At 41.3% G+C, this 26988-nt stretch overlaps 2 protein-coding genes and 1 pseudogene across 3 annotated transcripts; all 3 read right to left on the bottom strand.

Moving 5' to 3' along the window:
• Positions 1-7443: 7443 nt before the first annotated feature.
• Positions 7444-9213, bottom strand: LOC120442665 (annotated as a pseudogene).
• Positions 9214-17328: 8115 nt separating this feature from the next.
• On the bottom strand, positions 17329-19767 carry LOC116309956. Its single transcript, XM_039619592.1, has 3 exons — positions 19364-19767; positions 18268-18312; positions 17329-18175 (listed from the first exon to the last, which is right to left on the bottom strand). The coding sequence occupies exons 2-3, from the start codon at positions 18305-18307 to the stop codon at positions 17331-17333; spliced, it is 885 nt and encodes a 294-aa protein (XP_039475526.1). The 5' UTR covers positions 18308-18312; positions 19364-19767; the 3' UTR covers positions 17329-17330.
• Positions 19768-21313: 1546 nt separating this feature from the next.
• LOC120442666 (hepcidin-like) lies at positions 21314-22036 on the bottom strand. Of its 2 annotated transcripts, none has more exons than XM_039619597.1 (3): positions 21878-22036; positions 21708-21782; positions 21314-21564 (listed from the first exon to the last, which is right to left on the bottom strand). In XM_039619597.1, exons 1-3 carry the CDS (start codon positions 21962-21964, stop codon positions 21469-21471), a joined length of 258 nt encoding a protein of 85 aa, XP_039475531.1. In that variant the 5' UTR covers positions 21965-22036; the 3' UTR covers positions 21314-21468. The 2 variants fall into 2 exon arrangements, with proteins under 2 accessions (XP_039475531.1, XP_039475532.1); XM_039619598.1 differs by having other exon boundaries at positions 21433-21564; positions 21708-21779.
• Between the last annotated feature and the right edge of the window lie 4952 nt (positions 22037-26988).

Genomic DNA, 26988 nt, shown 5'->3' with positions numbered 1-26988 from the left:
GGCTCCAGACAGGCCTCCCGTGCACGGAAACATAAAGAACATTGCCTACTCATGTCTTGCTTTGCTGTGTAATTACATTGTCTTCAACGTTCCAGCGAATCGGGTTAAGCTACAAACCTATCAGTGTGCATATGAAGTTTCTAGGCTGCATGATTAATGCAGGAATCCCTCACATAGAAGAAAAAGAGAGAATAGAAAGATTTATGCAGCAGAAATTTGATACTGGACATAATAATAGAACACATCTCAACAATACTGAGAGACGTTGCACTGTGGTGAAACTATAAATTAGGTGTAACACTGTATAATGCTGTTTCAGATAATATCTGTACCAATGTTCCTCTAATTTTCACACGTGTCTGAGCGAACATACAAACTCCGTGAGCGATCCCTTGGACCACTGTGAGCGACATCAGACGTGTGCACTGTGGTCGCGCCGGCATCTAATCCATCCAAGTTACATGGTTTATTAAAATAATCAAATTACAGCATTTACATTTATGTTAGACTACTTTTAATTAACTGATTTAGCCCACTTACAATGAAAATGTAAAAAAAATCTAGTCATTGACCTGTGTAGTATGTTAACACTATTGGAAGTAAAAATAACTTGAACTTCAATTTTGAAAACAACTTTCTTTCTTTTTTAAAAAAAAAACTCTGACTTGTATTATGAGTCTGTGGTCTGGGAGAGAGTCCTGTAACTCTCTGTCTGCAAAATACAGTATATAATGACCAATGCTGGGCAATTAATTATATGGTTACTTCTTCAAAAAAGTAACTCAGTTTGGCAAACAACAAAGATTTTTGCGGCTATTTTTAAAAAAAAAATGCAGCCAAGGCATTTTTAAATAAACATTTCAAACTATTTACAGAACAATCAGGTTTCTGCATCAAATCTGATGCCACACAAATTATTTGTGCCACTCGAAAAAATAATTTCTGTCCCCTATGAGATAAAGGAGAACAACAGCCTGATACCTGCAGGCCTGACAACAGGAGATGTATCACTCCTGTAACACCTGTAACATTCAGTACTCGCCTCATTGTTCTGACACACACAACAAAACTACACTACACACTAACTACACAAGATTTGCGCTAAACGTGCAAATGTCTCACATATCAAAGCACCGCCGTCACTCCTAAAACTTCCCCCCGTTTCTTAACAACTAGATGCCACGTTGCCATATCATTTTTTGATTGGTCGACATGGTACTTTTTGGACAAATAGGAAAGGGAGAGGGGTGGAGTTTGTTTTGCTCACGGAGAGTGGAGAGTGCTTTGGAGCCTTTTTTCTTATAAAACGCCGTTTTTACGTTTATTCCGCAGTAAATATAAATAACGATAGTATTCAGGAAGAAAACCAAACATTGCATATATTTTTTTTATCACAACTCTGGTTTTACGTGGCCTATCAACACAATTTAAAAACTGGTATAAAGTCCACACTTTTTCCGTCAATTGTTCCGTCTGTCCTGCTCACATCTCCAATGGTTGGAGATGACACGTTGTCATTAACGTGGCTTCACTCCACATCAGCCACGCCGCTTTGCCAGCTAAAAGACCGGTGTCAGCACATAAGGACGCTGTCATAGCCTGTCAACCACGTTGATTAGCTGCGTATATACGAATGTAAATCGCATTATTGGCTGGACTATGGGATAAGGTGGCATCGTTCTAATACAATATGGGAGCAGCCAGTCACTCACTGACTAACACTGCAAAACAGGATTGTTAAAGTATTAATTTTAATTTCAATTCAGGTTAATTTTTTTTGTGCGCAACACAGATTTTCTGTGCGCAGAGACCGTGCCAGCAGTGCGCAATTGCGCACGTGCGCAGCTTAGAGGGAACATTGATCTGTACTATATGTGCGCTGCATCAGTTCTGCAGAACATGTAAGCAAAAATATTTCACGACACTTCAAAAAGCTCGAGTAGCTGCATCATGTGGATGTAGCGTATCACAAGCAGGCTCAAAGCCAGTACAACCAAACGTGATCAAACATCAGGCCAAGCTGGAACTGATTCCTATCTCCTGTAACTTCTACAACACTGTCCAATAGAGACACATGAATGAAATGCAGTGTCATTAAAAACACTGATGATTTTTTTCATATTCTTCAATGATCTTTATTTAAAAATGTAATATATTTACATCTGAATAAAGTTTTAGGCATCACGCTGACTGATGGATGAAGAATTCCGTTGGATTGTTCCCATCACGACCCAGGTGATCAGTCTCTTGATAGCTTTTCCTCTGGTTCCTGCTCTCTGCTGACACTCCTAGCTCTAGCCACGTTCTCCATTCCCTCTCTTTAAACAAAGTCTTATAAATAGTTTAACCATGTGCATTGAATCTGCATTTGGGTCTAAGCCTTCTATGGAGGGAATATCTCTACACAGTGACATCCATTCAATTTTCAATTCAATTCAATTTTATTTATAGAGCACCAAATGACAGCAACAGTCTCCTCAAGGCGCTTTATATTGTAAGGTATACTTACAAAGAAAAACCCAACAATCAAATGACCCCCTATGAGCAAGCACTTTGGCGACAGTGGGAAGGAAAAACTCCCTTTTAACAGGAAGAAACCTCCAGCAGAACCAGGCTCAGGGAGGGGCGGCCATCTGCTGAGACCGGTTGGGGAGGGGCAAGGAAAACAGGATAAAAACATGCTGTGGAAGAGAGACAGAGGTTAAAAACAAGTACAATTCAGCACAGAGAGGTCTATTAACACATAGAGGGTGAAGAAGAAACACCCAGTGCATGATGGGAATCCCCCGGCAGCCTAATGCTGGGCATATACTGTGCGATTTTTGGCCCATTTTGAGCCGATTTTTCAGTCGTGCGACCGTTTTGGGGATCGGCCCGAGTTTGGCCTTAATCACGTGTCGTGCATCGTATAAATGGGGTAACGAGAAGCGATTAACACCTCACGACCAGCTCCCAATCATCAAGCGTTTGGTCGTAAGGAAATCAAACCTGTTTGAAATCCTGACGGCCATCGTGAGGGTGTCAACGCAGCTTCTCACACTGCGCACGCGCAAACACAGAAATAAAAGCGAAAAGACGGAACAGCACGGCAGTGCGGCGTGTGATCCGGACACAAGCGATGGAGGCACAACTTGTAGAACTTTGGCAAGGTCATCAGAGCCTTTTCGACGTGACCTCACAAAATTATCGCGACTGCAACAACCGTGAAAATAGTGTAAGATTTTGTGTTTTAACCTTCATGCTATGGACGCACAGTGTGAGCACTCAGGTCGCACAGAGCATCGGGCCGTATAGTGTGAGACCCTGCATCGTGACCTACAAACTTCTAGCCCCTGCGAGTCAATCGGACAGTTTGAGCAGGAGCTGAATAACGCGACTGAAGAAATCGCACAGTGTATGCCCAGCTTATTGCAGCCTGCAAGGAGGATTCAGGGTCACATGAGAAGGCCATCAGCCTGCTAAAGGATACTGAAAACGCCGTCGGAATAGTGTTAGTTGTCATCACTGGTGCTGGTGGACTCATCTGAACATCTCCGAAATTTGCAAACACGCAAGTTTTCCTCTTCTTCCTCAAAATCCTCTCGGGACCGCTTCCTCGAGCCTCCAGTTTCATGGTTGTCTCTTCAAGTGCGTCTCAAAAGTTCATCACTACTGCTCGGGACCAAGCCTCGATTTTTGGTTTCATGGTTGTCAAACCTTTCTGGACCTTTTCGTGGATCCAACAGGCAGTTTCATCTTCTGGTACCTGCTGATTGACGTCCTCATCAGTGTTACCAGCATGAGGACAGCCCTCGCTATGAAGTCAGAGTCATCAAGTCAGAAGAAAACTCCTCGCTCCATCTGAATCTTTTGTTTGGTTCCAGATCTTCTTCATCCATCTCTCTAGGCCTCCTCCTGGATAGACCTGGCTGAGGATCCTCTTCAGGGATGTACTGGTGAACATCCTCACAGTCTTCAAATGCCTCATCAGAATCATCATTTTCAATGTCGACAACAACATCATTATGATCATCATCCAGTTCATTGTTGTCAACATTGGCATTATTGTCTCTCACATTAATATTGTTAATGTTTACATTGTTAACATTGCCGTCATTGAGATTGTCAATGTCAAAGACATCATATTGTTCCTCTAATTCATCTAACAGCTCATTCAGCCTCGAAAAATAGATATTATAGAGAGCACGATGAAGACTGTTCAGTAAACCCCAGAATCCACCAACAGGTTCATAAGCTGGTTCATAAGCTGGTTCATAAGCTGGTTCCTGATCTCCACTTGGAAGATTTTCTGGGTTAACCTGTCGGCCTGCAAGATCATTTTATCTTTTAATTAGCATTCATAAATATCTGCTGAAAATCAGTTTTCATCAATTTCAAGACTGAGTACATGTGCTTACCATTACGGTTATTTTGTGATTCATCTCCTCTTCCATTCATTTTGACTACAAGGAACACAAAACAACAATGATCACTAAACCTCAACTCAGAATGTTCAGCTTAATTTGCTTTTTGTGATAACTGTGCTTTTTTTGAAAACAGGATTTTCCATACATAAATGTAATTTTTAAATTATCATTTCCACATTCCCCTAAAAACCAAACGCTGTCAAGAACATGCCAAATTTGGGTTGTGAGAAGTCCAGAAGCTTGGGAGGAAAACCTCACAAAACCTTACGTTGAAAAGTTCTTGTCTTTTTTTCTGGAAGGCAGCTAATTTTGTGTTACTTTCAAGTGCCTTCATCATTGCAAATGTTAATAACTAAAGACAGCATTTTGGCTGGTATAGACTCACAACTTTGGAATGGACAAAATGCATATAGCATACATAAATGTAATTTTTTAAATTACATTTATTCCAAACCGACGAGGATTTGGGTTGTGAGGCGTCTGTGTTGAATGTAGAAGTCCACGTCTGATGCTCATCTGATGCCTCTGTCTTTCTAAATGGAGGCACAGTAACTGTGTGTGTATATGTAAGCGTGTAAAAACTGCAGATACTAAGATTAACAGCAACAGTATTTTGTCTACATCGGCCATTGTAGAAATTGATCTGATGTAAACAATAACGTGGCTACAGCGTGACGTCAAAAAACGGCGCACACTTTTGACATTGCCTGAGTAAATCTCCGTTTTCCTCGTCCACACATAAACACAAAAACGTACTTTTCAAAAATCTCCACCCTGGCAGGAGTTTTTAAAAATCTCACCTTTCAGTGACTCAATATGCTGTTTAGGTGTGGACGAGAGGCCCAAATGCATAGACAAAGCTTCAAACATAGCCGTGTACATGTGGACGTAGCCTCAGTTTCTCACAATGTAAAGTACATAAATACTGTCCTGGCCAGCAGGAAAATCAGGCTTTATATTTAAGTAAATGATCTTAAGTTTATAAACTGAAATCTGAGCTTACTTTAGTTCTTGGTAAATTGCAGAGCAGTTAATCCTCAGGGAAACGTAGAAATTTCACTAGTCGTCTGCTTTGGTTGCAGTGTCTCTTCAGTTCTGTTTTCATATGCTGATGTTTTCATCCAAAACATGTTTAAATGCTGTGATGTCATTTTAGCATCAAGGCATCACTATGGCAACCAAACAACATGCATTAAATGACGTTCCAAACATAACAACCAAGCTGATTTCAGTGCTTAATATTTAACATGTCTTTGTTATAAACTTTATTTGTACAAATCTGTGATGTTGATGTGCACAGCCTGGGATTCAGACCTCAGAGGGTTAATCCAACAAATCACGAAAAATTAGGTTTAAATTTTTGTTCATGACAGTGCAGATTTCTGACATTTTGTGTACTTTAAGTGTAGCCCTGGCTATATAAATAGGTAATTTCTTTAAATAGTTCATTTATATTGATAGTTAAATGCAAATGTTCACTGTGTTCAATAATGTGTATACAAATGCCTGTAAGGTATGTGATGTGTGTCAGTTAAATGCACAACCTTTTTATTTGTATTTTGAGGTTTGTATTGTATTTTCCAATTTCATTGTACTACTGTACTATGTATGACTGTGCAATGACAATAAAGAATTATCTTATCTTATCTTATCTTATCTTATCTTATGTCATTATTTTTGATATGGTATTGATATGTACTACAGCTCCAGTGAACCCTGAAGTAGTCTCAGGTAGAGGGGTGGGCAAGTGGGGAGCTGTGCACTCTGCAGGAAGCGAGAGAGGCGAGAGCTGAACAGTGTCGAGTGAATGCAGAGTTCATAGAAGGCGACAGACATATTTTCGGATTGACGGATAGTTAACTGGAGTGAAAAGTTGTTGTACCCTACTGTGAGGTAAATGTGAATTTTGTCTGACACTTGTACCATATGTTATTGTGTAAAATGGACTAACTGCTAACCGCGATTAGCCGCTAGCACAACTGCTAACATAGCCGCTAGCATATTCGCTAAGCTCTTGTTCTGCTCTGTTTTATTAATTAAGCTAATGCTAAGATTGAATGTTATCTCATGTGAATTGGCATTTAGCGGGGTTGTGTGATTCAGTAGGAGGAGACGAACGTCTTGCTGGCGTGTCAGAGAGGTCCCTTCTACTGGTGTGCTGAAGTTATGTGTTCACGTGGGAGCACGTGGAGAGGACGACTGAGTGCTGCTGCCGCGGCCTGCTGGTAGCCTTGACCCAGTTTCCCCTGCTATCCCCTTGAACTGCCTGGAGGTGTGAGTACTGTTTGCACGTGCTTTTTATTTTACTGCTTGGCAACAAGTGAAGCGACCATATTGTTTTAGGTCCCAACGCACCCGAGCCACGACTCAGGCCTGCAACGAGGGGTTTGCTAGCAGAAAGACTGTAGCACTTGAGGTGTGTGTGTGTGTGTGTGTTGGTGAGAGTGCGTGTGGGCTCACAATATTGTTTTATGATTTTGTTTCTGTTGAAGTAGATACCATACCATTGTTTAACAAACTTTATTGATTTTACTTATTTTCTTTTGTGTTATTAATTAATCATTCACTAAAGTGGAGAAACTTGACCTTGACCTTTGTGTGTGATTTATTTCCATATAGTGTAGTTTTATTGCATATTTTGTACCATAAGCATTAAAAAGGGAGTATCAGTAGGAAAGTAACAACAGGAACCCAGGGCCCCTCTTAATAGAACGTGGGGACGGGTGTTACATAAGCATTTAACAATTTGATTATTTTCTAACAAAAACTGTGTGAAACTCAAGTTAGACCTGTGTTTGTAAATGAACCGCCCCATGTTGTGTAGCTTTCTGGATTTTATACTTATTGGGCTACATATTTATTTATTATACAGGCTATACAGTACATAACATCAAAACTCACATGTTTTATGTCACTAAAGTGTTTAATTATGTGGGCTACAGACCAAATCAAGTTATGGACTATATTTATATGAAAACGTGTATACTTACTGCATTTGAATCATTTTAACCATATGTAACCACCTGCACATTATATCTAAATGACCATAAAGTTTATTGTGATAAACTGTGTAATACAAGCATGTAGTTGAGGCAGTAACTGAGGACACAATGTGACTAAAACAGTATAATCTCACACATTGTCTGTGACATACAGTTTGTTAATACTGAGTGGTTGTGGGAGCAGGAATCCTCAGAACCTGCAGCAAACTCCACAGATACCGGGGTGCAGCAGCCACAGCAAAAGCGACACTTGATGCCACGCTTGTGTCTGCTGTTATACAGCATCTGTGGGAAACACAAGAGACATGAGCACTAGGGCTGCACGATTAATCGTTAGAAAATCGCGATCTCGATTCATACTTATGTGCGATCTCATTTCCAAATGACAACGATTTAAAAAAAAAAAAAAAAAAAAGACGACGACGATTGTACCGCATTTTGATCCGGGACGTAATCTGCATGAAAACAAGCGCTCACCCTTCCTGCTCAACAAATGACATGGGCGGAGCCTTATACCAGTGATACAGAAGCTGTGCCGTGATGCTCAAATTGGCAGGGAAAAAACATCGGAGAACACGTCAGGGATGACGAGAAAGTAACAAGAGAAAATTTATGCCAGTCAACCACCCAAACATCAATAACGGGAATCTTATACAGCGCTTCCCTATACACGTCAAACTCCCGCAGGCTCAAAGAAATTACGGAGGCTATTACTTATCACCTGACCAAAGATATATCAACACTGCAGAACGAGGGATTTAGGAAAATGATCAACACCCTAGACAAACGCTACACACTGCCGTCCCGCAACTATTTTTCTATTGTTGCACTACCTGCTCTATACACACAGTGTCGAGAACAGCAGTGGAGACAGAATTTCAAGTAGTACAACATTTTGCGGCAACCACAAAATGTGAGGCATTTATTGTTTTATTTTTATTTATTGTTTTTATGTTCAGTTTCAACTGTTCGAAGTTGATGTGCAGTTAATAAGTGCAATAAATATTTATATTGGAAAAGAAAATCGTGAGAGAATCGTGATCTCAATTCTAGGCAAAAAAATCGTGATTCTCATTTTATGCAAAATCGTGCAGCCCTAATGAGCACAGAGTTCATCTGCAGCAGCATCACTGCTCTTTATTTTCACCTGCTCTAACAAACACTTTCATTTAGCTGAAGTACTTTGGCCACACTCATTCAGTTAGTGTTACTTACCTTCCATGAGTCCACTGATGCCTCCTCATGTGCTGCTGCTGGATAGTCCATGCTCATTGGTTCCTCCTGCTCCTGCTCCTGCTAATGAATTGAGTGCAGTAGAAACCACATTGTAGCATTGAAACAAACATTTGCAGCTTGTAAGCTAATACACTTGGTTAAAGTCAAGTTCTTACTTCAGTGACTCGGACAGCAGAGCTCTGCTGAACACAGATGAATGTGAGCACGACGGCCACTGCAACTGCAACACTGAACGTCTTCATCTTAGGAGGCTTTGAGAGGCTCAAGTTTGACTCTTTCTCCTGGTCTGGATGATTGTTGTGAGCTGAGTCCTTCTGTCTGATGGTAAGTGTGTGCAGAAGTGCTGATATTTATACTGATTTGGGCCCCTGCTGCCTCGTCACTCACAGCTCTTACTCTACCTGATTTCAGGAACATTGCAAAATTCTTTATTTTCCTATGCTATGAAATTCTGGGAATGGGAAATTCCTGAGGAATGAGAAAATCTGTACTTTTCTCAGTCGGCATGAACTTTGACCTTTTCTTCGGATGTTTAAATATATGGGTTTCCCCAGTCCTATTGATGCAAGCGTGTTCCCTAAGCAACAGTAGTTTCTGTACTCTGAGTGACGAGGCAGCAGTGGAGCAAATGAGTATAAATACCAGCACCTTTTCCCTCAGTCAACCATCACAAAGGAGCTGACAAGAGTCAACGAGAGAGTCAAAGGATCTGACCACCTTAAACCACTCATGGTTCTTAGATTAATGAAAGGTGATTGAATTCTAGCAGGAGTGAATGGGATGTGTTGGAGTGTGTTAGAGTGGAGACTCTAACACACTGAGTTTCCTGTTGTGATGTGCGAGTGAATCCTGCACCCAGACACACAACTCGGAATACATAAGAACAAACTTCTTTTGTGAAATGCATGACAACATGTCACATGTTTTATGATGACGGGGAAAATGAAAAACTGAATAAGATGGGTCTGTGGCCTAAATGAGTGAAAAGCACAGACCTGGGGATTAAACTCATATCTAATAACATATTAGGGTTATGTTGTGTGTTGTGCGGCTGATGGTTGGTTTGGAATTAATCTAGCTGATGATTTTTCTTTTGTTGTGAAGTTGAGCCTGCCAATTAGTATGATGGTATGATAAATCATGCCAATAGTATGATTTACCCTCCTGAGATGAGGAGCGTGTGTCATGACTTAACGAGGCCTTTTTATTTTGATACTTTCACAGTGCACTGAAAGTTTTGTTTGATGAGCCCTGTTTGAGCCGATCTGCACGATTACAACAGAAGCGCTATACGACACGTCGTCGAGAAAACTGTTGCAAGTGGGCTTCTCCATTAAAATGGGCTCAGGAGAAAGTCACTTATTTGGGACAAATAGAAAATAGGTCCCTGCCCAAAAAAGGATTCAGCGAGGTAATCCGATCTAAATTCTTCTTTTCTTTTTGAAATGACGTCATTTTGCTGAGGGTGGAAACGGAACGCGACGATGGATTCCAGTATCAGCAAAGAAAGAATGAATGAATGTATGAATGAATGAGTGGAAGAGAAAAAAAAACTGATTGACTGGTAAAAGCTGATAAAAGCTGACAAGACTTTACTGATGTAACACGACGGTGCGAAGTTAACCTCCACCTGACAAAGGTGCGGATGAATCTATGTGTGTTTCTTTTTACAGGAGCAGGAAGATGACAGCAGCATCCTAGGTTGCGTGACGATTTAAACTTTTAGATGCCACTTTCTGTGTTTGTGAATCTATCAGGGGTGTGTTATTCATGGGCTTGTGCGCAGCGTTAACATTTACATTTCTTTTCTACAGCAGAGAGTTAATCATGTATTTGATTATGTGAGTTACAGCAGGACACACTAATGGTTAATGTTCTTTTACTACAGGAGTACTGGGTTTATGAGTAAAGGGAACTGTGTTTACAGGCTATATGTTGATTATGCTATTACACTGTGTTCTTGGGAAAATGTTGAATATTATGGGGAGAAGTGAAAATAGCGTGAAACACATCCTGTGTTGAAACCAGTGTCATTCCTTTTACAGCAGGCTTAACTTTAGGGACCTTTTATAGCACCTCTGGAACCTGTCGACCTGTGCCTGACCACCAGGACTGTCCATGTGTGTTGTTAATGTTTGTTTTTTCTAAGAGTGCATGTAGAGGATTCAGCAGAGACGGACAAGTCACATGAGAAAGTAAATAAGAGATGCAGTGTTTATGGAATAGTTTAATATGGGGCTCATTAGCTGGCCACTACTGAGCTCCTAGTGTTAAATACGTGGAGTGACTTTGCTTAAGGAAGTCACTGATTACATTAATGTTAACTGAGTACATGGGATGATCCGTGTCTGAGGCAAATTATCGCAATAATTGTATTTTTCTAATTTGAGAAAACCTGCACATGATACTTGTCCTGTTGATGCTGAATGCTTTATTACTCTTATGATACAATTGTTTATAAGTGTGAAGTTTGATTTCACTTCCAGATCTTGTTTTCCAGGCCATGATGGTGTGTATGCAGGCTCCTGGCGGAGCCGGGTTTTAAGCAAACTTAATATGCAAAACGCTAACATCTTTTATTGCAGGGTTACGGAGCTACTCCAGAGGAGATGCCGATGTTGCCTGGGACGTGATCTAGCTAACCTTTTCTTTAGGACAGGAATCTAGGTTTGATGAGTTGACTCATGGGAGTGTCCATGCGTCAAGAGGAAGGGTCAGAATTACATGAATTACATGAAACTATGTTTTCTAAACTATGTTTTTATGATTTTTGTGTGATTTGTGTGATTAACAGTTCATTTACGGGTATTAAACCTATGTAAAGTGGTGCATCCATGTTCAGATGAGGCTTTGATGGTCCATAAATGAAGCTCACTGAACTAAAGAATGTGGTTTGATGATGGTTTACATGCTTTCCAGATATAAGTTTTCCTCCTAGCAAGGAAATACAGGTGCAGCAGTCAGAGTGTTGCTGAAAGGAATCTCCTGAGAAATCTTCGGAGGCCCAGTGAGAAGCAAACCCATTCCAGGCATAGCTGACAGCCCAGGCAGTGGTTGAGGTCAAAGGTCAAGCTGTTTGGGGCCCATCATGAGATCAGATCCACAGCCACAGCAAGGACCACGGCTGCGTTGGAATGAGAGCTGTGCCAAGGGGCTTTCCAGAGGCCAACAGAGGAGATTGTGGACAACAGACGGGCACCTAAAGGATGAGGGGAGCGTGCCAAGCTCCAACGACAGCGCAGAGGGAGTCCAAGGATGGCATCATGATTCTGTGAAAAGCACAGGAACCAGAAGCTATGGTGGTGATGACAGCAGTTTCCTATGAACATCACCTAATGCTGTGTCACTGTACTGTGTATACGATGACACACTGAAGACTGCTGGGATCATAACAGCAGTAAGATAACTGGATCCAGCACCCTTTCCATAGAGGGTTTTCCTGCAGAGGATGGACAATGGAGGATATGTATCCCCACAGGACAAGGAGGCCTGAAGTGAGGTGATGGAGGTTGGTAGAGGCCATAAAACTAGAGTGCTGAAGAGGTCTGCAGCTTTCACAATAGCTGAGACCCATGTTGACAAACAACAAACTCAACTGGTATGTTTGAATGTCTATTCTACATACATTTGGACTCTGGTCCTATGAACAGTGATGGAAACAACTGGAAGAGACATTTATGACGCCCTGCAGAACTTAAACCACTCTGCAGAGAGGCGTGTGATTTACATGTCTTATGGAGGAGCACCACCAAGCTGGAGTGATCTTGAAAATGTTAATTTCTCTTTGACCATTAACAATTCATTTGTTTGCTCGTAGGATGCAGTTTACCATTGGATGAGAACTTGGATAACTTCTAATATATTTGTCAGACTGTGTGCGTTGACATATGCTGAGTATAAAATGTTTGCCTTGACACTGTCAGACATGAGGTGATCATAACTGGGTACTTTTCTAGCATAACTGTCAAAGGGGAATGTTAGGTTTTTGTAATGTTGATTGTCATTTATGCTTAGGAATATTTAACCATATATGCTTAGAGGTGTATAATCGATTGTGTAGTGATAGGATGTGTGATCTTCAGTAGGCTGTAAAAGGCTTTGTGTGCATTACAGAGTGTTCTGGCTTTCACACCCACACTCTGGGAGCATGGGAGAGGTCGTACCTTGTTTTATTGTTTTATGGTAGGATAAACGTGTTGTAGTCTAAGGCTACGTTCACACTGCAGGCGGCGCATCAAATCCGATTTTTTGACCCTATGCGACTCATATCCGATCACGGTATGACAGTGTGAACGGCACAAATCCGATATTTTCAAATCCGATCTGGGTCACTTTTCAGTATGTGGTACTGAATCCGATCGTATCCGATGTTTTAGAAAGCGACTGCTGTGTGAGCGGTCAAGTCGCATTAAATCCGTCTTTACGTCACTGACACAAGACAGACGCCAATTATCAGCGCCGGAGAAGCGCCCGATAGGACATCGCGAACGGTTTCTTGCCATCCGGCGAAACTGTTAGGAAGACCACGTTGGAGAAATGTGAACATTTTATTTTTACTGTATTTTCTGCAGATTCTGACAGAAATCTGCAACTATCCTTTGAAGCACCGCTCCTCTAAAACAGCAAAACGGATCATTGTTAGGTCATCTACATTATTATGCAAATAACAAAATAACTTAAAGCAAAAATTTGGAAACATAAAGTCCAAGTCTTTATATTAAGGGCAATCAGTCAAACAATATTGTTTGCTCTGGGTCTAAACGGAGCGAGTTGTGTGTGACATCTTCTTTTTGCGCATGCGACGCTTTGGCGTTCACACTAGAGCGCGTTTGATGTCGCATTTTATGTGTAGTGTGAACAAGCAGACAAAAAATCGGATTTGATCAAAAATCGGAATTGAGCATTAAGACCTGCAGTGTGAACGTAGCCTAGGTGCCTTTTGTTTAGATGAACTGCTGGACTTCCAGGCCAGCAGGTTTAGGGAAGTCATATATGGGTCATGCTTTGACCCCACACACACACACACACACACACACACACACACACAGGGTATTCTTTGTTCACATGTATACCTATGTATGTTAATGTTATATGCTATATGTTAATGACCCTATGCATATTCATGTAACCACAATAAAAGGAGTTCTATGGGGAACCTGGCTGAGAGTCTGACGGAGGTCAAGTGGGTGGAACGACACTTGGCTCCAGACAGGCCTCCCCGTGCACGGAAACATAAAGAACATTGCCTACTCATGTCTTGCTTTGCTGTGTAATTACATTGTCTTCAACGTTCCAGCGAATCGGGTTAAGCTACAAACCTATCAGTGTGCATATGAAGTTTCTAGGCTGCATGATTAATGCAGGAATCCCTCACATAGAAGAAAAAGAGAGAATAGAAAGATTTGCGTACAGCAGAAATTTGATACTGGACATAATAATAGAACACATCTCAACAATACTGAGAGACGTTGCACTGTGGTGAAACTATAAATTAGGTGTAACACTGTATAATGCTGTTTCAGATAATATCTGTACCAATGTTCCCTCTAATTTTTCACGTGTCTGAGCGAACATACAAACTCCCTGAGCGATCCCTTGGACCACTGTGAGCGACATCAGACGTGTGCACTGTGGTCGCGCCGGCATCTAATCCATCCAAGTTACATGGTTTATTAAAATAATCAAATTACAGCATTTACATTTATGTTAGACTACTTTTAATTAACTGATTTAGCCCACTTACAATGAAAATGTAAAAAAAATCTAGTCATTGACCTGTGTAGTACGTTAACACTATTGGAAGTAAAAATAACTTGAACTTCAATTTTGAAAACACAACTTTCTTTCTTTTTAAAAAAAAGCTCTGACTTGTATTATGAGTCTGTGGTCTGGGAGAGAGTCCTGTAACTCTCTGTCTGCAAAATACAGTATATAATGACCAATGCTGGGCAATTAATTATATGGTTACTTCTTCAAAAAAATAACTCAGTTTGGCAAACAACAAAGATTTTTGCGGCTATTTTTTTTTTAAAATGCAGCCAAGGCATTTTTAAATAAACATTTCAAACTATTTACAGAACAATCAGCTGTTCTGCATCAAATTTGATGCCACACAAATTGTTTGTGCCACTCGAAAAAATAATTTCTGTCCACTATGAGATAAAGGAGAACAACAGCCTGATACCTGCAGGCCTGACAACAGGAGATGTATCACTCCTGTAACACCTGTAACATTCAGTACTCGCCTCATTGTTCTGACACACACAACAAAACTACACTACACACTAACTACACAAGATTTGCGCTAAACGTGCAAATGTCTCACATATCAAAACACCGCCGTCACTCCTAAAACTTCCCCGTTTCTTAACAACTAGATGCCACGTTGCCATATCATTTTTTGATTGGTCGACATGGTACTTTTTGGACGAATAGGAAAGGGAGAGGGGGTGGAGTTTGTTTTTGCTCACGGAGAGTGGAGAGTGCTTTGGAGCCTTTTTTCCTATAAAACGCCGTTTTTACCGTTTATTCCGCAGTAAATATAAATAACGATAGTATTCAGGAAGAAAACCAAACATTGCATATATTTTTTCTATCACAACTCTGGTTTTACGTGGCCTATCAACACAATTTAAAAACTGGTATAAAGTCCACACTTTTTCCGTCAATTGTTCCGTCTGTCCTGCTCACATCTCCAATGGTTGGAGATGACACGTTGTCATTAACGTGGCTTCACTCCACATCAGCCACGCCGCTTTGCCAGCTAAAAGACCGGTGTCAGCACATAAGGACGCTGTCATAGCCTGTCAACCACGTTGATTAGCTGCGTATATACGAATGTAAATCGCATTATTGGCTGGACTATGGGATAAGGTGGCATCGTTCTAATACAATATGGGAGCAGCCAGTCACTCACTGACTAACACTGCAAAACAGGATTGTTAAAGTATTAATTTTAATTTCAATTCAGGTTAATTTTTTTGTGCGCAACACAGATTTTCTGTGCGCAGAGACCGTGCCAGCAGTGCGCAATTGCGCACGCACGCGCAGCTTAGAGGGAACATTGATCTGTACTATATGTGCGCTGCATCAGTTCTGCAGAACATGTAAGCAAAAATATTTCACGACACTTCAAAAAGCTCGAGTAGCTGCATCATGTGGATGTAGCATATCACAAGCAGGCTCAAAGCCAGTCCAACCAAACGTGATCAAACATCAGGCCAAGCTGGAACTGATTCCTATCTCCTGTAACTTCTACAACACTGTCCAATAGACACACATGAATGAAATGCAGTGTCATTAAAAACACTGATGATTTTTTTCATATTCTTCAATGATCTTTATTTAAAATGTAATATATTTACATCTGAATAAAGTTTTAGGCATCACGCTGACTGATGGATGAAGAATTCCCGTTGGATTGTTCCCATCACGACCCAGGTGATCAGTCTCTTGATAGCTTTTCCTCTGGTTCCTGCTCTCTGCTGACACTCCTAGCTCTAGCCACGTTCTCCATTCCCTCTCTTTAAACAAAGTCTTATAAATAGTTTAACCATGTGCATTGAATCTGCATTTGGGTCTAAAGCCTTCTATGGAGGGAATATCTCTACACAGTGACATCCATTCAATTTTCAATTCAATTCAATTTTATTTACAGAGCACCAAATGACAGCAACAGTCTCCTCAAGGCGCTTTATATTGTAAGGTATACTTACAAAGAAAAACCCAACAATCAAATGACCCCTATGAGCAAGCACTTTGGCGACAGTGGGAAGGAAAAACTCCTTTAACAGGAAGAAACCTCCAGCAGAACCAGGCTCAGGGAGGCGGCCATCTGCTGAGACCGGTTGGGGAGGGCAAGGAAAACAGGATAAAAACATGCTGTGGAAGAGAGACAGAGGTTAAAAACAAGTACAATTCAGCACAGAGAGGTCTATTAACACATAGAGGGTGAAGAGGAAACACCCAGTGCATGATGGGAATCCCCGGCAGCCTAATGCTGGGCATATACTGCGCGATTTTGGCCCATTTTGAGCCGATTTTTCAGTCGTCACGACCGTTTTGGGATCGGCCCGAGTTTGGCCTTAATCACGTGTCGTGCATCGTATAAATGGGGTAACGAGAAGCGATTAACACCTCACGACCAGCTCCCAATCATCAAGCGTTTGGTCGTGAAATCAAACCTGTTTGAAATCCTGACGGCCATCGTGAGGGTGTCAACGCAGCTTCTCACACTGCGCACGCGCAAACACAGAAATAAAAGCGAAAAGACGGAACAGCACGGCAGTGCGGCGTGTGATCTGGACACAAGCGATGGAGGCACGACTTGTAGAACTTTGGCAAGGTCATCAGAGCCTTTTCGACGTGACCTCACAAAATTATCGCGACTGCAACAACCGTGAAAATAGTGTAAGATTTTGTGTTTTAACCTTCATGCTATGGACGCACAGTGTGAGCACTCAGGTCGCACAGAGCATCGGGCCGTATAGTGTGAGACCCTGCATCGTGACCTACAAACTTCTAGCCCCTGCGAGTCAATCGGACAGTTTGAGCAGGAGCTGAATAACGCGACTGAAGAAATCGCACAGTGTATGCCCAGCTTATTGCAGCCTGCAAGGAAGATTCAGGGTCACATGAGAAGGCCATCAGCCTGCTAAAAGGATACTGAAAACGCCGTCGAATAGCGTTAGTTGTCATCACTGGTGCTGGTGGACTCATCTGAACATCTCCGAAATTTGCAAACACGCAAGTTTTCCTCTTCTTCCTCAAAATCCTCTCGGGACCGCTTCCTCGAGCCTCCAGTTTCATGGTTGTCAAGCTCTTCAAGTGCGTCTTCAAAAAGTTCATCACTACTGCTCTCGGAGTTTGCAAGCCTGGATTTTTTGGTATTAGGCTCTTCTTCATCTCCATCTTCCTTTCTGGACCTTTTCGTGGATCCAACAGGCAGCTGTTCTTCTTCTGGTACCTGCTGATTGACGTCCTCATCAGCAATATTACCAGCATGAGGACAGCCCTCGCTATCAGTGTCGCAGGCAGAGATGAAGTCAGAGTCATCATCAGAAAACTCCTCGCTCCATCTGAATCTTTTGTTTGGTTCCAGATCTTCTTCATCCATCTCTCTAGGCCTCCTCCTGGATAGACCTGGCTGAGGATCCTCTTCAGGGATGTACTGGTGAACATCCTCACAGTCTTCAAATGCCTCATCAGAATCATCATTTTCAATGTCGACAACAACATCATTATGATCATCATCCAGTTCATTGTTGTCAACATTGGCATTATTGTCTCTCACATTAATATTGTTAATGTTTACATTGTTAACATTGCCGTCATTGAGATTGTCAATGTCAAAGACATCATATTGTTCCTCTAATTCATCTAACAGCTCATTCAGCCTCGAAAAATAGATATTATAGAGAGCACGATAAAGACTGTTCAGTAAACCCCAGAATCCACCAACAGGTTCATAAGCTGCTTCATAAGCCGGTTCCTGATCTCCACTTGGAAGATTTTCTGGGTTAACCTGTCGGCCTGCAAGATCATTTTATCTTTTAATTAGCATTCATAAATATCTGCTGAAAATCAGTTTTTCATCAATTTCAAGACTGAGTACATGTGCTTACCATTACGGTTATTTTGTGATTCATCTCCTCTTCCATTCATTTTGACTACAAGGAACACAAAACAACAATGATCACTAAACCTCAACTCAGAATGTTCAGCGAATTTGCTTTTTTTGTGATAACTTTAGGCTACGTCCACACGTACGGGCATTTTTGAAAACAGGAGTTTTCCTTTTTCGTTTACAAAACAAAAATCCCGTCCACATGTGCAGTTTTGAAAAAATATCTCCTTCCACATGTAAACCCTAAAAACAAAGTCAAACGCTGTCAAGAACATGCCAAATCCTAACTGTGTAGAAATGTTGGCCAATCAGAAGTCCAGAAGCTTGGGAGGAAAACCTCACAAAACCTTACGTACTTCTGAAAAGTTCTTGTCTTTTTCTGGAAGGCAGCTAATTTTGTGTTACTTTCAAGTGCCTTCATCATTGCAAATGTTAATAACTAAAGACAGCATTTTGGCTGGTATACACTCACAACTTTGGAATGGACAAAATGCATATAGCATACATAAATGTAATTTTTTTTAAATTACATTTATTCCAAACCGACGTCAGGATTTGGGTTGTGAGAGCGTCTGTGTTGAATGTAGAAGCCACGTCTGATGCTCACTCTGATGCCTCTGTCTTTCTAAATGGAGGCACAGTAACTGTGTGTGTATATGTAAGCGTGTAAAAACTGCAGATACTAAGATTAACAGCAACAGTATTTTGTCTACATCGGCCATTGTAGAAATTGATCTGATGTAAACAATAACGTGGCCACAGCGTGACGTCAAAAACGGCGCACACTTTTGACATTGCCTGAGTAAATCTCCGTTTTCCTCGTCCACACATAAACACAAAAACGTACTTTTCAAAAATCTCCACCCTGGCAGGAGTTTTTAAAAATCTCACCTTTCAGTGACTCAATATGCTGTTTAGGTGTGGACGAGAGGCCCAAATGCATAGACAAAGCTTCAAACATAGCCGTGTACATGTGGACGTAGCCTCAGTTTCTCACAATGTAAAGTACATAAATACTGTCCTGGCCAGCAGGAAAATCAGGCTTTATATTTAAGTAAATGATCTTAAGTTTATAAACTGAAATCTGAGCTTACTTTAGTTCTTGGTAAATTGCAGAGCAGTTAATCCTCAGGGAAACGTAGAAATTTCACTAGTCGTCTGCTTTGGTTGCAGTGTCTCTTCAGTTCTGTTTTCATATGCTGATGTTTTCAACCAAAACATGTTTAAATGCTGTGATGTCATTTTAGCATCAAGGCATCACTATGGCAACCAAACAACATGCATTAAATGACGTTCCAAACAACAACAACCAAGCTGTTTTCAGTGCTTAATATTTAACATGTCTTTGTTATAAACTTTATTTGTACAAATCTGTGATGTTGATGTGCACAGCCTGGGATTCAGACCTCAGAGGGTTAATCCAACAAATCACGAAAAATTAGGTTTAAATTTTTGTTCATGACAGTGCAGATTTCTGACATTTTGTGTACTTTAAGTGTAGCCCTGGCTATATAAATAGGTAATTTCTTTAAATAGTTCATTTATATTGATAGTTAAATGCAAATGTTCACTGTGTTCAATAATGTGTATACAAATGCCTGTAAGGTATGTGATGTGTGTCAGTTAAATGCACAACCTTTTTATTTGTATTTTGAGGTTTATGTCATTATTTTTGATACGGTATTGATATGTACTACAGCTCCAGTGAACCCTGAAGTAGTCTCAGGTAGAGGGGGTGGGAGCAAGTGGGGAGCCGTGTGCACTCTGCAGGAAGCGAGAGAGACGAGAGCTGAACAGTGTCGAGTGAACGCAGAGTTCATAGAAGGGCGACAGACATATTTTCGGATTGACGGATAGTTAACTGGAGTGAAAAGCTGTTGTACCCTACTGTGAGGTAAATGTGAATTTTGTCTGACACTTGTACCCTATGTTATTGTGTAAAATGGACTAACTGCTAACCGCGATTAGCCGCTAGCACAACTGCTAACATAGCCGCTAGCATATTCGCTAAGCTCTTGTTCTGCTCTGTTTTATTAATTAAGCTAATGCTAAGATTGAATGTTATCTCATGTGAATTGGCATTTAGCGGGGTTGTGTGATTCAGTAGGAGGAGACGGACGTCTTGCTGGCGTGTCAGAGAGGTCCCTTCTACTGGTGTGCTGAAGTTATGTGTTCACGTGGGAGCAGGTGGAGAGGACGACTGAGTGCTGCTGCCGCGGCCTGCTGGTAGCCTTGACCCAGTTTCCCCTGCTATCCCCTTGAACTGCCTGGAGGTGTGAGTACTGTTTGCACGTGCTTTTTATTTTACTGCTTGGCAACAAGTGAAGCGACCATATTGTTTTAGGTCCCAACGCACCCGAGCCACGACTCAGGCCTGCAACGAGGGGTTTGCTAGCAGAAAGACTGTAGCACTTGAGGTGTGTGTGTGTGTGTGTGTGTGTGTGTGTGTGTGTGTGTGTGTTGGTGAGAGTGCGTGTGGGCCCACAATATTATGTGATGATTTTGTTTCTGTTGAAGTAGATACCATACCATTGTTTAACAAACTTTGATTTTACTTATTTTCTTTTGTGTTATTAATTAATCATTCACTAAAGTGGAAATTGAGCTGCTTGTGTGTGATTTATTTCCATATAGTGTAGTTTTATTGCATATTTTGTACCATAAGCATTAAAAAGGGAGTATCAGTAGGAAAGTAACAACAGGAACCCAGGGCCCCTCTGTGGGACGGGTGTTACATAAGCATTTAACAATTTGATTATTTTCTAACCAAAAACTGTGTGAAACTCAATTTAGACCTGTGTTTGTAAATGAACCGCCCCATGTTGTGTAGCTTTCTGGATTTTATACTTATTGGGCTACATATTTATTTATTATACAGGCTATACAGTACATAACATCAAAACTCACATGTTTTATGTCACTAAAGTGTTTAATTATGTGGGCTACAGACCAAATCAAGTTATGGACTATATTTATATGAAAAACGTGTATACTTACTGCATTTGAATCATTTTAACCATATGTAACCACCTGCACATTATATCTAAATGACCATAAAGTTTATTGTGATAAACTGTGTAATACAAGCCTGTAGTTGAGGCAGTAACTGAGGACACAATGTGACTAAAACAGTATAATCTCACACATTGTCTGTGACATACAGTTTGTTAATACAGAGTGGTTGTTGGAGCAGGAATCCTCAGAACCTGCAGCAAACTCCACAGATACCGGGGGTGCAGCAGCCACAGCAAAAGCGACACTTGATGCCACGCTTGTGTCTGCTGTTATACAGCATCTGTGGGAAACACAAGAGACATGAGCAGTGAGCACAGAGTTCATCTGCAGCAGCATCACTGCTCTTTATTTTCACCTGCTCTAACAAACACTTTCATTTAGCTGAAGTAATTTGGCCACATTCATTCAGTTAGTGTTACTTACCTTCCATGAGTCCACTGATGCCTCCTCATGTGCTGCTGCTGGATAGTCCATGCTCATTGGCTCCTCCAGCTCCTGCTAATGAATTGAGTGCAGTAGAAACCACATTGTAGCATTGAAACAAATATTTGCCGCTTGTAAGCTAATACACTTGGTTAAAGTCAAGTTCTTACTTCAGTGACTGGGACAGCAGAGCTCTGCTGAACACAGATGAATGTGAGCACGACGGCCACTGCAACTGCAACACTGAACGTCTTCATCTTAGGAGGCTTTGAGAGGCTCAAGTTTGACTCTTTCTCCTGGTCTGGATGATTGTTGTGAGCTGAGTCCTTCTGTCTGATGGTAAATGTGTGCAGAAGTGCTGATATTTATACTGATTTGGGCCCCTGCTGCCTCGTCACTCACAGCTCTTACTCTACCTGATTTCAGGAACATTGCAAAATTCCTTATTTTCCTATGCTATGAAATTCTGGGAATGGGAAATTCCTGAGGAATGAGAAAATCTGTACTTTTCTCAGTCGGCATGAACTTTGACCTTTTCTTCGGATGTTTAAATATATGGGTTTCCCCAGTCCTATTGATGCAAGCGTGTTCCCGACAGTAGTTTCTGTACTCTGAGTGACGAGGCAGCAGTGGAGCAAATGAGTATAAATACCAGCACCTTTTCCCTCAGTCAACCATCACAAAGGAGCTGACAAGAGTCAACGAGAGAGTCAAAGGATCTGACCACCTTAAACCACTCAAACCTCCTGAAGATGAAGGCGTTCAGTTAGTTGCAGTGGCCGTTGCACTCATCTGTATTTGCATTCAGCAGAGCTCTGCCACATTTGCTGAGGTAACAGACTCTTTTAAATTCATGTAATGTGCTTCTTCTGCATGAATTTGTTGTGAAGATGCTAAGATCTGTTTTCTTTCTCTACAGATACGAGACCTGCAAGAGCTACAAGAGGCTGTGAACAATGACAGTCCAGCTGCTGAACATCAGGAGGTATCAGCTGACTGATAGTATGTGGTACAACCTGTTAATAGAGCCAAGTCATTGATAGCAAAAGTAAGGTGAGCATATTTTCCCACATTTGTAATTATATGAGTACAGAGCATTTCATCATCATTCAATATTACCACTAATTATGACAAAAATGCAGTAATGTACAATAGCTTTGAGCTGATGGACTGGTTCATTGGTTATTTTAAAGTTAAACCAAGCATACTTTTTTAGATACTGTTTACTCGAAACACTTTCTATACAAGTTCGTTCATAAATGTTTTAGACGACCTTATCTTGACAACCTTTCACTGAATTCATTTGGAGGTGTTTTCACAGTGTGTGTTAGGTTTTTGTAATGTTGATTGTCATTTATGCTTAGGAATATTTAACCATATATGCTTAGAGGTGTATAATCAATTGTGTAGTGGTAGGATGTGTGATCTTCAGTAGGCTGTAAAAGGCTTTGTGTGCATTACAGAGTGTTCTGGCTTTCACACCCACACTCTGGGAGCATGGGAGAGGTCGTACCTTGTTTTATTGTTTTATGGTAGGATAAACATGTTGTAGCCTAGGTGCCTTTTGTTTAGATGAACTGCTGGACTTCCAGGCCAGCAGGTTTAGGGAAGTCATATATGGGTCATGCTTTGACCCCATACACACACACACACACACACACACACACACAGGGTATTCTTTGTTCACATGTATACCTATGTAAGATGTTATATGTTAATGACCCTATGCATATTCATATAACCACAATAAAAGGAGTGCTATGGGGAACCTGGCTGAGAGTCTGACAGAGGTCAAGTGGGTGGAACGACACTTGGCTCCAGACAGGCCTCCCCGTGCACGGTAACATAAAGAACTTTGCCTACTCGTGTCTTGCTTTGCTGTGTAATTACATTGTCTTCAACGTTCCAGCGAATCGGGTTAAGCTACAAACCTATCATTAATTGGTCCTCCGAGCCGGATCCCTGGAGTCGGCATTCACCGAGGAGAGAACCCTGACGTCAGCGAGACGTGAGAATTTGTCATTGTGTCGGTGGATTAGCTGTCTGTTTTCTCTCCTCGACGAATGACGATGGGCGGGATCCGAGGCTGATATTACACGCTAAGCAACGCCGAGTAAGTTGAGATGGTTAGGGTCCCGAAAGAGAGGTTTTGGTAAAATCGCCCAAGGGCCCAAGCGTCCGGTGAGTGTCCGGTTTTGAAATCGCCCTGGGTTTGTGTCCCGAGCGTCCCTTCACTGGGTTTTGAGTCGCGCGACTGGGTTAGGGTCCCAAAAGAGTGTTGCTGTGTTTGTGTGAATGACTGCGGAGCAGGCGCGGGCTGTGACACGGCTGTTGTTGTTATCATGGGTTCCCGAGCAAGTAAGACTGCCTCACAGGGAGATGACACATTCATGCAAGAATTCACTCCCGGCAGCGCGAGCCATTTATATTCTCATAATTGTCATGAGCGTAAACTGGTCGTGGGAGAATCTCAAATGTTGGAAGTTTTCAGAAAACACAGCAGCCTTGAAGAGCGTGCAGAGAAGGCCAGCCCACATCAGCAGCAGTTAAGCTATGCTCTGGTGAATGGCTTTCACCCACCCATTGCTGATTTCATTAGGAAGCAAAATGTTAATCATAACTCTGACCGGTCCTTCACATGCATTAACTGCACCCGCTGTGCACAGGAAGGAATTAAAGAAACACAGAAGAAGTCACAAAACTCTGCAGTCGCCGCTTCCCTAGCAGATAAAATCATTTTCCAGGGACAGACTGGAAGAGGGCTGAATAGGGCAGAAATAAGAGAGGTGAAGGCCCAGCGAGGGATTTAGGTGGGAACGCGACAGAAGGAAGGAGAAATGCTATGCATGTAGAGAAAGGGGTCACTATGCTAGAGAGTGTCCTAAGCGCAAGCCTGAGTAACCCCACCTGTAATAAATGATTAGTACCCGTCAAAACTGCCAATACACACACATGTTTAGATTATTTTTTTAGCTTGCCCTGATCAACAACAGCCGTGCTCCAGACCACAGATTTAATTGAGGTGGATAAGTGTTAAAAGCAATCTGCATTAAGCTTAGGGTTGCTCAAATTCAGTACAATGACATATGAGATGAAGTAAAATAGGCAAATATTTAAAGTAATAACGTGCATAGAGGCACTTGACCTGTTTGAAAGACTGTCGTCTTATTATGAGCCATTGTTGAGATATAGAGCACACCTGTGAAGACAACTATTATGCTGAACCCTGTGTAAAGCAGCTGAAAACTACATGATGGAGAAGCTGAAAGTGCAAGACTTTGCCACTGTGGGCAAAGCACGCAACCACTGTGTGAGGTTGCGTTGCGGTCTCTTCTGAGCTGGTGAGCAAGCTACACATTATCAGATCGGGAGCTGCTGAGAACTCATCAAAGAAAGGGAAACAGAACTATGATAACTCCAGTATGTAGCGTATCCGTGAGTTCAGCTTCGTCTTTCAGATGCGCAGCAGTTTTCCTGGATCTTGACTCGTGTGTAGAGTGTTCATAGCATCAGCATCATGTTTTTGTTTATTTGTTTTGATGGGTTGAAAAATAATTAAATAAACTTATGATCATACTTATGGATCACCATGGCACATATCATCAGCCATATAGTTTATTTAAGCAGATGAAAAAAGTGTGAATGTGCCTGACGTCGCAGTGTGTGTGTGTGCGCTGTGTAAAAGTAATTGTCTCTAATTGTGAGAGCGGTGATTCTGCAGGTCACCAGCTGTTGTAAAGAGAAAAAAAAGAGAGTAAAAAAGAGACAAAATTTACATTGTAGATGAAAAATAATTATAGGAAAAAGGTTTTGTGTTTATCAGCCAAGAACAACTACAATCTCATTTTCTGCTTTTAAGAGAGTTAAAAAAAAAAGAGAGAGAGAGATGTGTGTTGGTTAAGCAGTGATAATAATAATGAAATGTCTTAGTTTTGTCACTTTCAGATGAAAAGCAGACCTGGATCAATTTTCCACATGCAGCGGTCGGAAGAAAGTTATAGTTTAACATCATTGGAAACGTTCAGGCCAAGTTTCTGGCTAACTTATTTACAGTACCATGTGTCCCTCATCCTCACAAGCGAGCTCTCACTCCTCCCTGAAGACAAGGAATGCAGTTCCAAAGAAAAATAACATGGCAGATAAAGAGACCGCAGCAAAGTCCTGAGCAGAGAGACCCAGCAAGCAGCAGCAGTGTGGACAAACAGCATCGGAGAAGAAGAGCAAACCACCATCCTGACTGACTGGATGAATGTCACTGTTTCTCCAACAAGCTGCAACTTCACTGTGCTTGCGAAAAGAACGTTTGAGGAGAACTGAGGAGACTGCTGGAGTTTGACATTTGCCACTTTCTGAGTAAAATGGCAAGAAGAGACAGTGGAACACAGGACAAAGCTGAAGAAGAACTGCCGGCTGTTGGACTGTTGAAGTGGGAGAGGACAACAGAGTGAGAGCAGGTGAGAACACAGAGTGCTGTTGTTTAATGTGGGAAATCAAAATTTGGGTTAGCAAACCTGGGAAACAGAAAACTGACTGCTTAAGTTGGAAAATTATGAAGGGATCTGAAACGCTGCAAAAAGAAACATATACAAAATCAAACACACAAGCAGAACATGCATTAACCCTACTAACACAAACACAAGAGAGCTCATGAAGATTAGACACCATCTTGAGCATGTGAGTCTATTTATTACCTGGTGTGATGCAAAGACCAGTGGACTCATAGCTCATTAGTTAAGAAAGGATCAATTAATAGCAGAGAAGTGTGTAGGAAAGGCAGCTTTAAGAACATGCCCTGCTGGAGATGCAACTCCAGACATATCCATTAAACCTGCCTAATAACAAACACACATGCAATGAAAATCAGCTTATCTCTCATCAGTGTTAAAATAGTGTCAATTTAGCAGACACTTGTTATCAAATGCTGAATTTATCCAATGCTGACAGTTAACTCTCTAGGTTACAGGACAACAGTTTAATTTTGTGAAAAAAAAAAAGATTCTGGTTTGACCAACCAGTGATCAGACAATAAATTTAGTTGTTAATATAGTAAATTGGGAGATGCTTTCTGCTTGATTGATGCAGCACAAGTAATTTACTGTATGGGGGAAATTCTATTTTTGTGATAATATTTTGAACATGCATTTCTGTTGTCCTGTCAACTTGGTGGGTTAATAGCCGATATGCAAATTAGTTGATGGTTCTTAGATTAATGAAAGGTGATTGAATTCTAGCAGGAGTGAATGGGATGTGTTGGAGTTTGTTAGAGTGGAGACTCTAAAAC

The sequence above is a fragment of the Oreochromis aureus genome, linkage group 11 (genome assembly GCF_013358895.1).
Source record: "Oreochromis aureus strain Israel breed Guangdong linkage group 11, ZZ_aureus, whole genome shotgun sequence".
NCBI lineage: Eukaryota > Metazoa > Chordata > Actinopteri > Cichliformes > Cichlidae > Oreochromis > Oreochromis aureus.
This window is presented reverse-complemented; position numbering and strand designations above follow the sequence as displayed.

Excerpts from the sequence above, each read along its gene's own strand:
- LOC116309956 (XM_039619592.1), bottom strand. The coding sequence starts at position 18,307 with ATGAATGGAAGAGGAGATGAATCACAAAATAACCGTAATG. Across the intron at positions 18,176-18,267 it reads ATCACAAAATAACCGTAATG|GCCGACAGGTTAACCCAGAA; the intron begins GTAAGCACATGT and ends ATGATCTTGCAG.
- LOC120442666 (XM_039619597.1), bottom strand. The coding sequence starts at position 21,964 with ATGAAGACGTTCAGTGTTGCAGTTGCAGTGGCCGTCGTGCTCACATTC. Across the intron at positions 21,783-21,877 it reads CTGCTGTCCCAGTCACTGAA|CAGGAGCTGGAGGAGCCAAT; the intron begins GTAAGAACTTGA and ends TCAATTCATTAG. Across the intron at positions 21,565-21,707 it reads CATCAGTGGACTCATGGAAG|ATGCTGTATAACAGCAGACA; the intron begins GTAAGTAACACT and ends TGTTTCCCACAG.